This window comes from Spermophilus citellus (genome assembly GCF_964194105.1).
Source record: "Spermophilus citellus genome assembly, chromosome: 14".
NCBI classification, from domain to species: domain Eukaryota; kingdom Metazoa; phylum Chordata; class Mammalia; order Rodentia; family Sciuridae; genus Spermophilus; species Spermophilus citellus.
The window spans coordinates 46,147,829-46,162,675 of NC_138194.1; the positions used below are offsets into that span (position 1 = coordinate 46,147,829).

At 38.8% G+C, this 14,847-nt stretch overlaps 1 protein-coding gene across 7 annotated transcripts in view; it reads left to right on the forward strand.

The window, feature by feature from the left end:
* GDAP1 (ganglioside induced differentiation associated protein 1) overlaps window positions 1–14,847 on the forward strand; it is a 47,811-nt gene that overhangs the window by 15,512 nt on the left and 17,452 nt on the right. Inside the window, exon 1 of one of the 7 annotated variants that reach the window (XM_081266551.1) lies at window positions 14,602–14,798. The exons of 3 other annotated variants lie outside the window; for them this stretch is intronic. In XM_081266551.1, coding sequence (XP_081122677.1) covers window positions 14,682–14,798 — 117 coding nt within the window. In that variant the 5' untranslated portion in view covers window positions 14,602–14,681. Of the gene's footprint in view, window positions 1–14,601; window positions 14,799–14,847 lie in introns of those variants that run through there. 3 more of the 7 variants (XM_081266557.1, XM_081266553.1, XM_081266556.1) reach the window with 3 other exon arrangements.

Genomic DNA, 14,847 nt, shown 5'->3' on the forward strand with positions numbered 1-14,847 from the left:
ATAATAAAAAATAAAGGAGTAGTCTCTATTTGGATGATCAGATTAATATGCTTGAAATATCAACTAAAGCTAAGTTTTCACAGTTCCAAGTGATCACAAGTCTTCCTGTCCATCAACAGCATTCATTCTTCAGGGCAAGGTTCAAAGGAAGTAGATTTGAATCTACTTGAAAGCAGATTTTAACTTTAGAAGAAATGATTTGCATGCCAGGCGTGATGGTGCACACCTGTAATCCCAGTGCCTCAGGAGGCTGAGGAAAGAGGATTCCGAGTTGAAGATCAGCCTCAGCAACTTAGGGTGAGGCCCTAAGCAATTTAGTGAGACCCTGTCTCTAAATAAAAAAACCAAAAGGGCTGGGGATGTGGCTCAGTGGTAAAAGGCCTCTGGATTAAATCTCCAGAACAACAACAAAAATAGATGAAGAGAAATGATATGCAAGAGATGAAGACTAATATTTGTCAGATTCAGGCATCACTGAGAAAGAAAAAAAATTAAAAGTTTTCCTGAAGGTTGCCAATTGGAAGTAATTGTTCGTTTTTTTCTTTGTTTTGTTTTGTTTTTTACTGTGAAACACAGATGAGGAAAGTTATAGGATATGGTATCAGAACAGTTTGGAGAGCTTTGGGGACAGTTTGAGAGAAATTTCAAGATATTCTGAGAATCTGAGAATGGAAATGTCTCTAACAATACTTCCTTCCTGAATACCTGGGGAGAGATGTGATAAGATTTATCAAATAATAAACCAATCCTAAAGAACCAAAGGCTGAATGTTTTCTCTGACATGCAGATGCTAATGCACAATAAGCGGGGATGGGAGAATAGAGGTACTTGGGACTAGATAGAGGGGAGTGAAGGGAGGGGAGGAGGTATGGGGGTAGGAATGATGGTAGACTGAATCGGACATTATTACCCTATGTGCATATATGATCACATGACCTGTGTAACTCTACATCATGTACAACCAGAAGAATGAGAAGTTATACTCCATTTATGTCTGATATATCAAAATGTATTCTACTGTCAACATATAATTAGAACAAATTAAAAAAAATAATCGGAGCCAACCCAGCATAGCTACCCCAAGACAGAGAAGATGGTGTGGCATATTTGGGCAGATAGAGAATGGGTAGCCCTCTATTGGACCCGAAAGCACTGGCCAGGCTCCCTGGACAGGCCCCCTGGACAGGGCACTGGTTTCCCTAGCTGCTGTGAGTGTCCACAGCCAATGCCTCTCAGCTGGCTCCTTGCTCAAGAATTTTCCTCAGCCAAAAGAGGGCCTTGCAGCTGGAGGTCATGTGAACTTTTGGGGGCAGCCTGCATCCACCACTTGTTGATTGTGGGTCATATAAATATCTGCCCCACCTTGTCTCAATTGAGGTAAGGCTGTGGGTGGACATCACAGAGGCAAAGGACTGGATGGGAGTCATGGCTGTATTTAGAAGATCAGTTAGAGCCAAGTTTGAGTCAGCTTTGGTGAGGAGGGGTGGACAGCTACACGCTGACCATGCCTGACCGTGTTGGGAAGACTGACCATGAGTGACCCTAGATATGAATCTTTCAGCAGCTGTAGCAAGACCAGAGGTCAAATCCCAAACATCCAGCTGGACAAGACACCTCAAGGGAGGTCAGTGAGGACCAGAGGATGGCTCTAAAACCAGATGCCCCTCCTCTGAGGCCAGGAGAACACTAAACCACCAGAAGATTAGGTTGATTCCCACACTCCCTCCACTACCAAAGGAGAGGAGAAGGCTGACTGAATATTTACCCCTAGGAGATCGGTATTGTACTGGAGATGGCTGAGTTACTCTAAAAGGTAAAATATATATTTTTTCATCATTAGTGGAAATGGGTCTCTAGAGAGATGAATTTTGGTCCTTGAGACATAAAACAGTTCCATTTTTACATATATGAGATGTAACAATGCAGAGATATGCAGTTGAGAAGAGATGGCAAACAAAAGACATAACGAGTAAAAGCAAACCAATCTGTGCTCTACATTGATGTATCTTCCACTTTAACATTCAGGATAGTCTCTGTCGTAAGTGCTTTCATTTGAGTAATTCTATAGTTTATGGAATTTTCAGGAAAAAATTAGCAGGCTGCCTGCTGATAGTGCACTTTAAATAATACCCAGGATATTGGAGCGGTATTTCCCCGGCAGGCAGCCAGAAACACTGAATCTGGAGCACAACTCTGTATTGTCCTTTAAAAGAACAGATAGATGAAGATGTACTACGACTGCTCCCAAGGAAACTTGCCAGAGTAAAACCTCCCTGCTCTAAAATGAAAACAAGCCTCCTGGCTCTGGCTTTTAGTTTTTCTAATTGCTTTTGCACACATCTTCCTCATAGAATTCTCCCAACAAGCCCATAAAGTGGTTACTATTATCACTTTATAAGGGAAATGGAGGCAGCTGGGCTATGGGTGGGTGTTCAAACCCAGAGCCCATGGGCATCGCCATTGCTCCCATTACCTACACTATAAATTCTCCAATTTCAAATTGGATTTGTGGAAGGCACAAGAAGTTTAGAGAGGCTTAGCTACGGTGATCTTCCAGGTGGAGACAGACATGGACGGATATGAGCTGTGACAGAAGATTCCAGTTGGGAATGAGGAGGGGTTAGCAGTCAAGTCAGAGTCACCCTTCCTTGGTGTGGGTAACGCATGTTGTAATTAGTTATTTGTGTGTCCAAGTTCTTCATTTAGAAAACCTGTATATAGTTACTTCCCAGGATCTGTCACCTGTGCCCTGTATCATTGTAACCTTAATTGGAGCATATGTGGCTTGTCATTTAGTCTCTTTCACGTCACAAAAGAAGCGTGTCTTAGTAGGGAAGACTGGAGGGACTGAGGTCACACCCAGGCAAGTGGAAAATCTTCAAGTGTTCTGGTAACATTTGGACACTCCCAACACTTAGCAGTGAAAAAGTCAACATTTGCCAAATTTCTAAGTTGTCCTTATCCGTCAAGTTGTTTTCCCCCTTTACCCTTGTTTCCATTCCATAGCAAACTTACCACCAAGAGCTGTTTTTATGGTAATCGTGGGATGCTAAGAGTACACATTTAGAATAGGGGACAACAGGATTGAAAACTTTTAATAACATACCACAGATGGATCTAGAAATGCCTCAGAACTTCTCATTTGAACTTTCCTCCTGATGGAATCTATTTGTATCACTGGTTTCAGCCCTTGTAGACTTGGAGGGAGCGGTGAAAGATGAACAGGCAGTGCTTAGCCACAAGGGGAGAACAACGTCATCCAGCCCCTAGAATAGCAACAGCAATAAATATGGCCATGTCGATCTTCAGCCGAGGCTGAAACGACAGACGGGATCACATTTACGGCACCCGACAGGCCTACTGGCTACAAGGGGTGGCTCGGGGGATTGGAGGAATTGTGTACAAAAGTTGATGCTCACTTAGAGGCTTGATTTCAGAGCTGTGACTTAGCACAGGAAGAGGGCACAGGCCACAGACCCCACCACAGAGACTCGCCACCCTCCAGGCCTCAGGGGAGGACATCCTAAATCAGCTTTCAAGACAGCTGGCAGAAGGCTCTTAAGAGCTGAGCCGAGAAGTCCCCTGCATGTCTGAGAACTTGCTGCTATCTGCAGCTGCCCTAGCCATCAAGGCACACGCGTAATGAGGAAGGTGAAAAAGAGGGCTGTCGTTGGTCATCAGTTATTTAAAGAGAGCCCATCGTATTTCAGCCACTTCATTGTACAGAATCAGCATCTTTGCTCTGGGAGATCTCAGAGGAAGGGGCATCTCCCTCCCTTCAAAACTCAAGTGTCCTTTCCAGACTTGGCCATTGGGTTCTAGACACTTCTGGGACTTTGGGTACTTCACCTTCATCTGTCCATTTTCACTATATTTGGACTTTATACATTGTGTAGTCTCTTCTCCAGGTAATTGTGGTTTTACCATCTTTACCTTCTTTGTCACTTGGAATTGGCAGGACTGGGTTTTTCCATTTTCATAACCTGCATCTGGCAGCCTCTTAGGTTGCAAAGTTTTTAAGCTAGCCTGTGTAGCTGATTCTTCCCAAGTGCTTTGGAAATCAAAGCATCACCTGAATCTGACTTTTTTTCCTTTCTCTGTTAAACTTCCCTGCTCTGAAATGATAGTTTCTTATAAAGCCATTCTCTTCCTCTCTGTGGTCTTTGTGGTCTACTGATCTCTCCAGTCCGTCCCTACAGGGAATCACTGGAAGATGGCTCATTTTAACCACGTCACCTATTTCTTTCATGTAGCTTTAATAGGCACAGACTCAACTCCATGATTTTGTTTGTCTCAGTTACATGCTGAGGATTTAAATTCACCTTTTCTCACAGTATTGACTTTATTTGAAAAATACAGCATTTTAAAAAATGAAAGCCAATGTGCTTTAGAGTTGGATGCAACATGAAATCCAGCACTGTGTTCTATTGTTTCTGTTATCTCAGTTTCTTTAGGATCTTAAGACCAACAAGATAAGTGAAGTAGGCTTTTATAGCACTAGCTCCTGTGTTTGTTCTCTCAATATCCTTGGTGATGTTGGATGGCTAAGAAAAATATCATGCCAGTGTGTCGAAGTTGATGCCAAAGGAACATAGATGACTATTTGGTGCCCAGAATCTGCGCCTGCCCAGAATCTTATCTTGTCCTATTTTTACCTTCACAAAGTAAAATCTTACTTAGAGCAACCCTTTGCAACATTAGCAATTTCCTTCTTTGAAGCTTCTGTCTGAATTTTAGTGCCATTTTTCTCATATGGCCAGAGACAATGCAGACATAAATTAATCACTTTTTATTTATTGACTAAAACACACACACACACACACACACACACACACACACAAACACACACACACACAGAGAAGGACATTTGAAAAAATAAATTCCAATGTATTATTAAATATTCTAATTTGAATTACAAAGATAGGCACTGAATGATCTTACATTCCTAGAAAGATTCCTTTAAGCATAAAAAAAAAAAAGAATGAGAAAACCAAGTGTCTGGGAAGACTCCCTGAATCATTTATTGGGAAATAGCTAGAAATAGGCAACTTCCACTGAGAGAAGGGCATTCTGTAGTGATGAAAGAATACTTAAAATGTACACAAGCACATTTTAATTTAGGAAGAAAGCACTAGCTTTAGGAAATATACCTAATTAAAAGCTGCAATTTCGAGCTTAAGCATGAAGTATACTCTGTGGAATATGCTTTTTCCAAAATTATGTCTAAAAAAATCTAGAGAATTTTATAGTTGCAAACATTTCTAAATAAAGCTCTTCACTCTTGTTGCATTAATGAAGGAAATGTTAGTGATGTTACTAGTTTTATTCCAATAGTAGAGCACACTGGGATGTGACCCCATTTTTTTTAGATTTTGCTTACCTTCATTCATGTAATCAGTGCTGTTTGCAGAATATTGATACAACCATCAAGTGTTCTTTTAATGATCTACTCAACAGGCACAGCATGAAATGTACTCGTGGATGTATGAGTAGTTTCTAAGGATTTTATCATGTCTTTTCTGTCATTAGAAAGTTTATTATCTACCTCAGAGAGTTTATTTCATATGTGTCATTGAAGTCCAAATGGCTAGGATTCATGTTAAATCATTAGATTTTTTTAAAAATGAACTTCAAAAGTGCAAACAATCTAGCAGGATAGATCCTCCAGGAGAAAACATTTACCCAGAATATTTAAAAATCAATTATTTTTACCTTCCTATCATTATTGATTTTTCTATATCATGTGTAAACATTGTGCTAAATACTTAACTTTAAAAAAATCACAATCCTCACAATATGCCAATAAAGGTGGTATAATTTCTTTACTGTGCCCACGATCATGTAGCTGGTGATTGGTGAAACCAGGACTGGAATTAGTTCTGACTGTAAAGTCTGAGCTCTTAACTACTTCTCAGTATGCCAGCCTGGAGAATAATGCTAAGTTGACATGGAGAAATGACACAGTGAAGTATAACCTTGGCCACTGTACTCACAATAGGAAGACCCCACAGTACTAGACCAACAATGTCCAGATTCATCACTGTAACTCAAGTAACTGAACAGAAGTCAGTAAAAGAAGAGAAGTCTTTATACTTTGATGCCAGTGTATAAAGAGGGTGCTGAGGAGCTGGCCCATGCACAGACTGAGGCAAGGAGTGGGCAACACTGAGGCTGCAGATGTAGTAGAGTATGTGTGGAATTTGGAGCTATGAGCCTTGTGTTTTAATTTCAGCTCTACCATTTATTAGTGGATGGACAACTCCACACCTCAATTCCCATTCCTTATCTCTAAAAGGGAGTTGTTGGGCCATCAAATGAGTGCTATTTATAAAGGCACTTTGTAAATTTTAGAAGGAACTCCTGTCTTATAATAGGAATGTTGATACAAATTTGTAATAAGTGTTATCTTATTTTTAGGAAGATATTCTTTTCATCCTCCTTCCCCCAATATTTTCTATGCACTCTAAACAATTTTATTCCTGCATTAAAACACTCAGTGACTTAAGGATTAGGTAATATTTGTGAGACTAGGGGAGCCATAGTTGCTGACCATGATTGTGCTTTATATAGTGAGGCTGGGTTGTGTAAGAAAATGATCTCTAGACCAGACTTCTGGGTTTAAGAGTCAGTTTTGACACTACTAATAGTGTGAGTTTGTGAAGTTTAACTGGCCACTCTCTGCTTCAATATCCTCATTGATAAAATAGGGATGATATTTTTCTCTGTCTTTAAGGGATTTTCCAAGTGTTAAATGCAATATACATACAAAGCCCTCAAAACAGTACCTGGTACACAGTAAATATTCCAAAAAATTAGTAATCTAGTAGTGCAAATACATCTGTTTGAATTTCATATGGTCCATACACATGTATTCTGAACACGTACATCTTTCATGACTGTAGAGATGAGTGGAAACAGGTAGATAGATGTTAACTGCTTTCCATTAGAAATATTGCTCAAAGTGAATTTTCTACTAAGAAACAAAGATTTTAGCATATTGTTAGCATTGTTATTTATTCTTTGGGAAATCAGAAGATTCAATTATTGTAATTTGTAATAACCTCACTGCTAGAGTCTCTTGAATTAACAAGTTATGCTTGACATGATAATTTGCTCTGGGTTGTAAGAAAAACCAGAGGAAACATGGCTATTGTTGATCACTGTAGCATTTGCTTAGAAGCCAACAGGTGAAAAATTGCACATTTTTAGGGAAGAGTGGTAAAGTTTTCACATCTTGATCTTGGGAACTCTAACTGGTGGCTTGGCACCTTATGACTTGGCACCATAGGCTTTTACCTGTTTTGTAGAGGTTGTTCCAAATTATTTAACGTTTTCTTCCAGGCACAATTAAGTCAGCCTTTTCACTTTCACACACTAGACTGCTTTACAAATTTTACAGATGGTAAAACAAGAGGCTGAGAACTGTTAATACACTAAATTGATAGTTGTCAAACCTTATGTGCACCAACGAAACCTGGATGACTTTAAAACACAGATTGCTGGGCCCTACCCCCAGAGCTAATGATTATGTAGAATGTGCATTTTTAACCAGTTCCCAGGCAATGATGGATTGCTCATCAGAGGACCACACTTTGGGAACTACTGTGATAAATTAAATATGGAAGCCAGGGTGATTAGAGCTCTGGTAAAATAGCCAGAACCATTGCAATTTTTGTACCAAATCAATGTACTTTATGAGCCATCTTTTATCTCTCTTAACTAGATAATGCTTAGAGTTTTGCAGATCCTTGAAAATATCAGATAACAGGAATTGTCTTCATATTTAAGATAAAAAAAATGTGAGAATCATTTCTAAATGAGGAACCCTCCTTTGTTTGGGGTGGAGTGCGCATTCCCTGGTCTACATATGCCTTGGTTTCACACATGGTGAAAAGCCCCTTTGACACATACAGATTTCTCATGCCACTACATCTTGGTCACTGAGCTCTTGTGCACAGTGTGCTTTTGGTCACAGTATGACTAGTTTGCAGTGTGCTTGATTTCTCATACCTATTTAATGTGAGTGAATACACCCTGCCTTTTTTTTTTTTACTGTATGTAAATCCTATGTAATTCACATGGATTAGATTACTGGCATGGGTCAAGGCAAAACAGGTAAACTAATTTATTTTTGCTTAGTAGTAACACTGTTACTGTCAGGATAAAATGGAGACAATTTAATTTTTCTATATGTTTAAAAGATATATATATTTTTAATTTTGGAAGATCTGCTTTTGAACTTGCTTAGTTAAATATATTCTTTGGAGAATATCGCCATGTCTGTTTTCTAATTTGTCAAGAAATATAGCCATGGGATGTTCTTTTCTTTAAAAATAGAGACCTCTTGTGGTCATTCATAATAGTGCATTAAAAATCAAAAACCATAAGGATATTCTAATTTGTCATGTTTCAATATATCTGGTTTAGATGACCTTCATTAAAAAAAAACAAGTATTACTTAATAAATAAAGATTACCTCAAAATCTTTAAGATCAGTAACAAGACTTAACATAATGTGTGTGTGTGTGTGTGTATATATATATATATATATATATATATATATATATATATATACACACACACACACACACACATCATTGAGTCACAACAATAGTATATAATTAAATCAAAATCTTATTGAAAGAGGAAAGTGCAGAAATCATAATTGTCAAGGTCAAGGAACTTTCCCAAACTTGGAATGTCTATCTATGTAGCCAAAATATCTAGTAGATTTTTATTATAATTTTATCATAATTTAATAGGTAAGGTGACTCAGACGCAGAGAAGTTATGTATGTTGTTTTAAAACATCTTGGTAATAGTTTGAAATTTGCCATAGTAGTATTTATACTACTATGGCAAATCAAATCCATTTGGACTTCATTCACTCAAAAACATTTAAATGATAAGGTGCTATAATAACTAGTAACATAAAAGACTGTCAATTTACAGAGTCATGATCCACAATCCAGATTTGTAAATATCAAATTTGTCAAATGAAAATCACTATATCACACATAGCATTTCTACAGCAGTAGGCTACCAGCCTACAACTTATTATTATTTGTCACTGTTTTATTGATGTTGATTACCTATTCTTTTTCTCCATCAATTAATAGGCAATTTGGATGCATCTTTTATGTACCAAGCACTATTCTGGATTCCTGGTGATATAAAATGAATAATATTGAATCCTTGTCCTAAGCCTTAAAAGGCTTAGTCTAATGAACATGAAAAACATAAATAGTGGTTTGATATCATAGTTGATAAGAGCTCTCATAGAAATGTATATATCTATGTGGAATAGTTTCCAAGAAAGTGGCTATATTTTCCCCAAAGCCCAGTTCAAGTGGTCTATAGCTTGAAAGTTCAACACTCCTTGGTTTAGGGCTATTATAATATTGTAGAAAATAATACTGACTAGTAGTAAGAAATTCATTTTTGAGTTATAGTTTTTTCACTGACTCTAGGATTTTGGACTAATTTCTCAGCTACTAAATCTCATTTCCAGGATGGTAGAGTACTTGCCTAGCATGCATGATCCTCAACACTGCATAAAAAAAAGGAGTGTGTCGCAACTATCAATTATGGATTGTCATAAAGATAAAACTAAGTTATAAGAAAGTGATATGTATTCTTTAGATGCAAAAGTTTTATGCCATTTGTTTATAAAGTATTAATGCAGTATCTACTTCATGGTTTTAAAATTTCTACTGGGAAGATGTGCTAGAGAAAGTGCTCAGTGTTCCATAGTGGACAGATTGCTGTGTGCGTATCCACTTTCTTCCTAAGCACAGTGAAAATAATGAAAGGTACCTAAGACAGTGGGTGTCTGAGAAATGGAGAAGGAAATAGAACTAAAGTTGGTTGGGACAGGAAGAAGTGATAAAAGCAGATTAGTATACAAATGTACTCATTCACAGATTTCTTTTAGTATTTATTTTTTAGTTGTAGTTGGACACAATATCTTTAATTAATTAATTAATTTATTTTTATGCAGTGCTGAGGATGGAACCCAGGGTCTTGCCCGTGCTAGGCAAGTGCTCTACTGCTGAGCCACAACCCCAGCCCCTCATTCACAGATTTAATCAGGATTTTCCTGGCTATCATCATAAAAAACAATTTATTAAATACTGAATAAGAGATACATTCCAAGGTATGTCAGTAAATGTTTAACAACCAATTCTCTGGGGAAAAAGAAGCATACCATGTACGGATTTCTGTACTATAAATACTACTATGGCAAATTTCAAACTACTAACATAGTATCATTGAACAAAGAGTTAGGAAGAGATGCACAATAGCATACCCTTATATACTATTTTCATCATGTAGATATAATACATAAATAAACTCAAGAGCATAGATAATAAGATAATTAGGGAGTGATGAATTTTGAGTATTTCTTTAAAAATAATTTATTAAGTAAAAAAATCAATTTGATTAATTTTTAGTAATGGCTGGATTGAAATTCAGCTTGCAAAATTCCTGAAAATTTAACATTCAGCTATCATGAGCTAATGGCAGCACAACACTGGGTATATTGGCAACTGTCCTAATATCATACTTTCACAGGGATACCCTCAAAGCCGTTTAAAAAAATTTTTTTGTAGTTGTAGGTAGACAGAATGCCTTTATTTTATTTGGTGCTGAGGATCAAACCCAGTGCCTCACAGGTGTGAGGCAGGTGCTCTACCACTGAGCTGCGGCCACAGCCCCCTTAGTATAATACTAGTTGTGGTAGAGATTATCGCCTCTTCTGGGAAGCCTCTCCGTGTTAGGTCCTTTGCTCTCATAATTTAAATATTTAAGCTATTACAACACTACATTTAAATGTTATTTTTCTCCTTCCACATAGGGCCAGTGACCGTGAGTTTTAACTCCATGTCTTCTGCATCCAGTACTATGCCTGGAACATGTGGTGTTCACTAAATGTATATTGAAACATTAATTTTCCTGAATCTGGCTTCTATCCTCTGGGAGCCCACAATAATGCTAGGACATACATAGTACAGAATATAAAGACAATTTAATAGAAGCTCTGAACTAACACCTGAATAGATAATATGATTTTTGTATTACCTACCAGTGGTTTTTACTGGGATACAAAAATAAAAGGAAATGATATTCTTTTAGTGTTCACATCTTTAAGAGGTAAAAACAATACATATCCAATTATAGAAAAATTAGAATCTACAGAAGCATAAAGAAATAGAAACCACTTGTATTTCACAAAGTTGATATATTAGTGAGAAGAAGTTAAGACATAAGCATCTGGAAAACCCCAAATAACACTGCCTATTATGGTTTAGATATGTGTTGTCCCCCAAAAGTGCATGTGTGAGACAATGCAAGAAAGTTTGGAGGTGAAATGATTGGGTTGGTTATGAGAATCTTAACTTAATCAGTGCATTAATCCACTGATAAGGATTAACTGGGTGGTATCTGTAGGCAGATAGGGTGTGGCTGAGTGGTAGGTCATTGGGGGGCATGCCTTTGGAGTTTATATTTTGTCTCTGGTGAGCAATGCTGAACTTTGTTGTTATGGTTTGGATGTAAGGTGTCCCCCAAAAGCTCACGTCTGAGACAATGCAAGAAGGTTCAGAGGAGAAATGTTTGGGTTGTGAGAGTCTTAACCCAATCGGTGAATTAACCCTCTGATGGGGATTAACTTAGTGGTAACTGAAGTGATAGGGTATGGCTGGAGGAGGTGGGAATTGGGGGCATGGCTTTGGGGTATATATTTCTATCTAGCAAGTTGAGACCTTTCTTAGCTTTCTGATCATCATGTGAGCTGCTTCCCTCTGCCATACTCTTCCACCATGATGTCTTGCGTCACCAAGAGTCCTGAGAAATGGAGCCTGTTGCCTATGGATTGAGACCTCTGAAACTGTGAGCCCCTAAATAAATCTTTCCTCCTCTACAGTTGTTCTGGTTTGGACCTTTTAGTCACAGCAGCGAAAATGCTGACTAAAACACTCTGCTTCCTGATTGTCATTACCTGAGCTGCTTTCCTCCACCACACACTACACTCTTCCACCATGATGTTCTGCCTCACCTTGAGTTCAAAGGAATGCAGCCAGCCTTCTATGAACTGAGAGTTCTGAAACTATGCATCAAATGAACTCTTCCTCTTCTAAAATTGTTCTTTTCAGGTCTTTTTTTGTAGCAATGGGAAAGCTCACTAAAACACTGCCTTAATCCAGATGGCTTATATATATATTTTTAAGTATGGAGCTTTGGAGATGGAGGTGGTTATGGTAGTTCTGCTCCCCAGTGTCTTCATAGGTTATTTCCCTCCCAGCTCATGACTTAGCCATTCCTAGTGTGTGGCCTCCTTCCTCCTCATCTAAGTCAGTGTCCACTTTCCTGGGGGCAGGATGGAGATGGGGATGAGGAGGCAAACATCTGGCTGCCTCTGTGAGGATGATTCTTAGAACATGTGTGTGGCACATCCATGCCCTTTTGTTTGAATACAGTCATAGGGCCACATTTAGCTGCAGTGTAGCCTGGGAAATGCAGTTTTTATTCTCAGCAGCCACGTGCTTTGCTAAAATTTTCTATTACCAAAGAAGAAGTGGAAAATAGATGTTTTTAGGGCCAACTGGAGATTTTGTTAGTTTTTCCTTAAACTGAAAATACAGGAATTGACATAAGTTATGTCCATTTTGAAGATTTTTGATGCATATTGATAAATTTCCCTTCAGAGGCCCTTCACATGTTTACATTGCCAATGAATATGAATACTTGGTACTAAACACCGACAGAGCAATCAGGTGGTTCATTCAATGTCCACTATATGGTTTTGCTACTGGGAAGATGTAATGGAGAAGGAAGTTCTTAGTGTTTGATGAACCAGGGTTTTGTTGTCAGGCCTCTTTCAGCTGCAAGCATTAGATGGCTCAACATGAGTGTTGCATTTATTCAAATATTGAGGTGATTTAGTAAAATCAAGGAAAAAGGAACTATATAATATATTGCAGAATCTGGGGTTGGGAAATTAAAAATACAGTTCTTCTTCTGAAGAATGGGAGGATTATATAGGTACTGTAGTTGTAAGAATTGTGAGGCCTAAAAAGAGAGGATTCAGTGTAGCATGATGTCTTTTCCTGTCAGTGGAAGGGCTCTTAGGCACCTTTCCATCAACTGCTACATTCCAGGCAGTGTCTTGGTGCTTTTTTCTTGGTACAATTCTCTCCTCCAGTTCCCATGGCATTCTGGGTTGGCACATATTTTTACACATATTTTATATGTGATGAAGTAAAAGCTGAAGGGACAGCAGAGTGACAGCTGACTTTAAGATCTATTCTGTCTAATTTCAAAGTTTGTTCATTCCCCTTCTACTTTAAAGCAAACTGAGGGTGGAGCTCAATGGTAGAGCACTTGCTTGGCATGCTTGAGGACCTGGACTCAATACTAGGCCTAGGGTGAGGTGGGGGCAGTGACCTGATTAAAAAACAAATTTTGCAAGATCCCTTTTGCTTAAGCATTTAAACTAATATAAGAATATATGAAGACAGTAAAAAATCTTTTAAAATTGTAAAAATTACAGGGAACAAATGAAGTGCTGTCTTTATTGCACTCTTTGGAAGAACCTCAGGAGATTTTTGTGTCTCCTAGTGGCCCTTCCTATCTGGGCTGGGCACCATCCCTTCCTTTTTCACAGTATCTTGTGCTTGCCCTAAGACAGTTTTAATCTTTATTGTGCTTATCTATTTGTTGTCTCTGCCACCAGAATTATATTTTGGGTGCCAGGTTTCAGGTCACACACAACTTTGTATTCCCGGATCTAGTAAAATACCTGGAAAATAGTAGGTACTCAATGTTTGCTGCACAAATTACACAGGGATTTATTTCATGATCCTATTTATATGTATTTACTAAAAATGTTATCAGTTTACTATGATGCCAAATCTTAAGAGGTATACAATGGTAATTAGTATGAAAGCATGATTCTGCCTATGACTATAAAGAGACTTTTATAAGGCAACTGAGCTTGTGAATAATATTACGTGTCTACAACGTGCCAGCTGAGTGTTTAAACATTTTATTTAAGTATTAAGTTCTTGCAAAAATCTTATGAGCAAAATAAAATTACCTCCACTTCAAAAATGGGGAAGAGGAAAAAAATTAGGACATAAGTCCAGGTAGTTCTGCTGTAAAATTTTGTGTTTAACAACTAGTCTGTTTTACATCGCTATTGTTTATGTTTTTTTTTTTTTTTCTTTTTCATGAGAGCATCTTCTAGTGAAAACTCATTGGTCCTGATTAATCTGTCACCGGAACTTCCTTTTCACCAAAGAGCCCTAAGTATCTTGGGAAACTGCTCCCTTCTACCCAAACAACCTCCAAAGCCAATGAGTAATTTGCTATCTCCATCTTTCCCTTACTCACCGTAATAACCAGGGACTCATATTTTAGATTTTTTTTTTAACCTAAAATACTCCCAGTTACGCCTGCCAGCTGACTGCCGCGCTCCAGGCTCTCGTGCGCGAGCAGAGCTCTGCTTCTCTGCGGCCTCGGCCCCGCAGCTTCTCGCGGGTGAAAACTACACTTCCCAGAGGTCTCTTCATCGTCCCCCCACCAGGCGTCGGGGCAAACCTAGAGAGGCTCCGCCAGGCGGCGTGGGTGGGAGAAGCGCAGGGCGGACGGGCGAGGCTCCCTGCGCTCCAGCACTCCGCAATGGCTCGGAGGCAGGACGAGCAGAGGGCGGGAGCGCCCTTGATGGCGGAAGGCAAGTCCGACGCGGAGGTTAAGCTCATTCTGTACCACTGGACGCATTCCTTCAGCTCTCAAAAGGTACAGGCCTCGGCTGCCTGGGGCCGCGCGGATCGGGTTTCAGCACCGG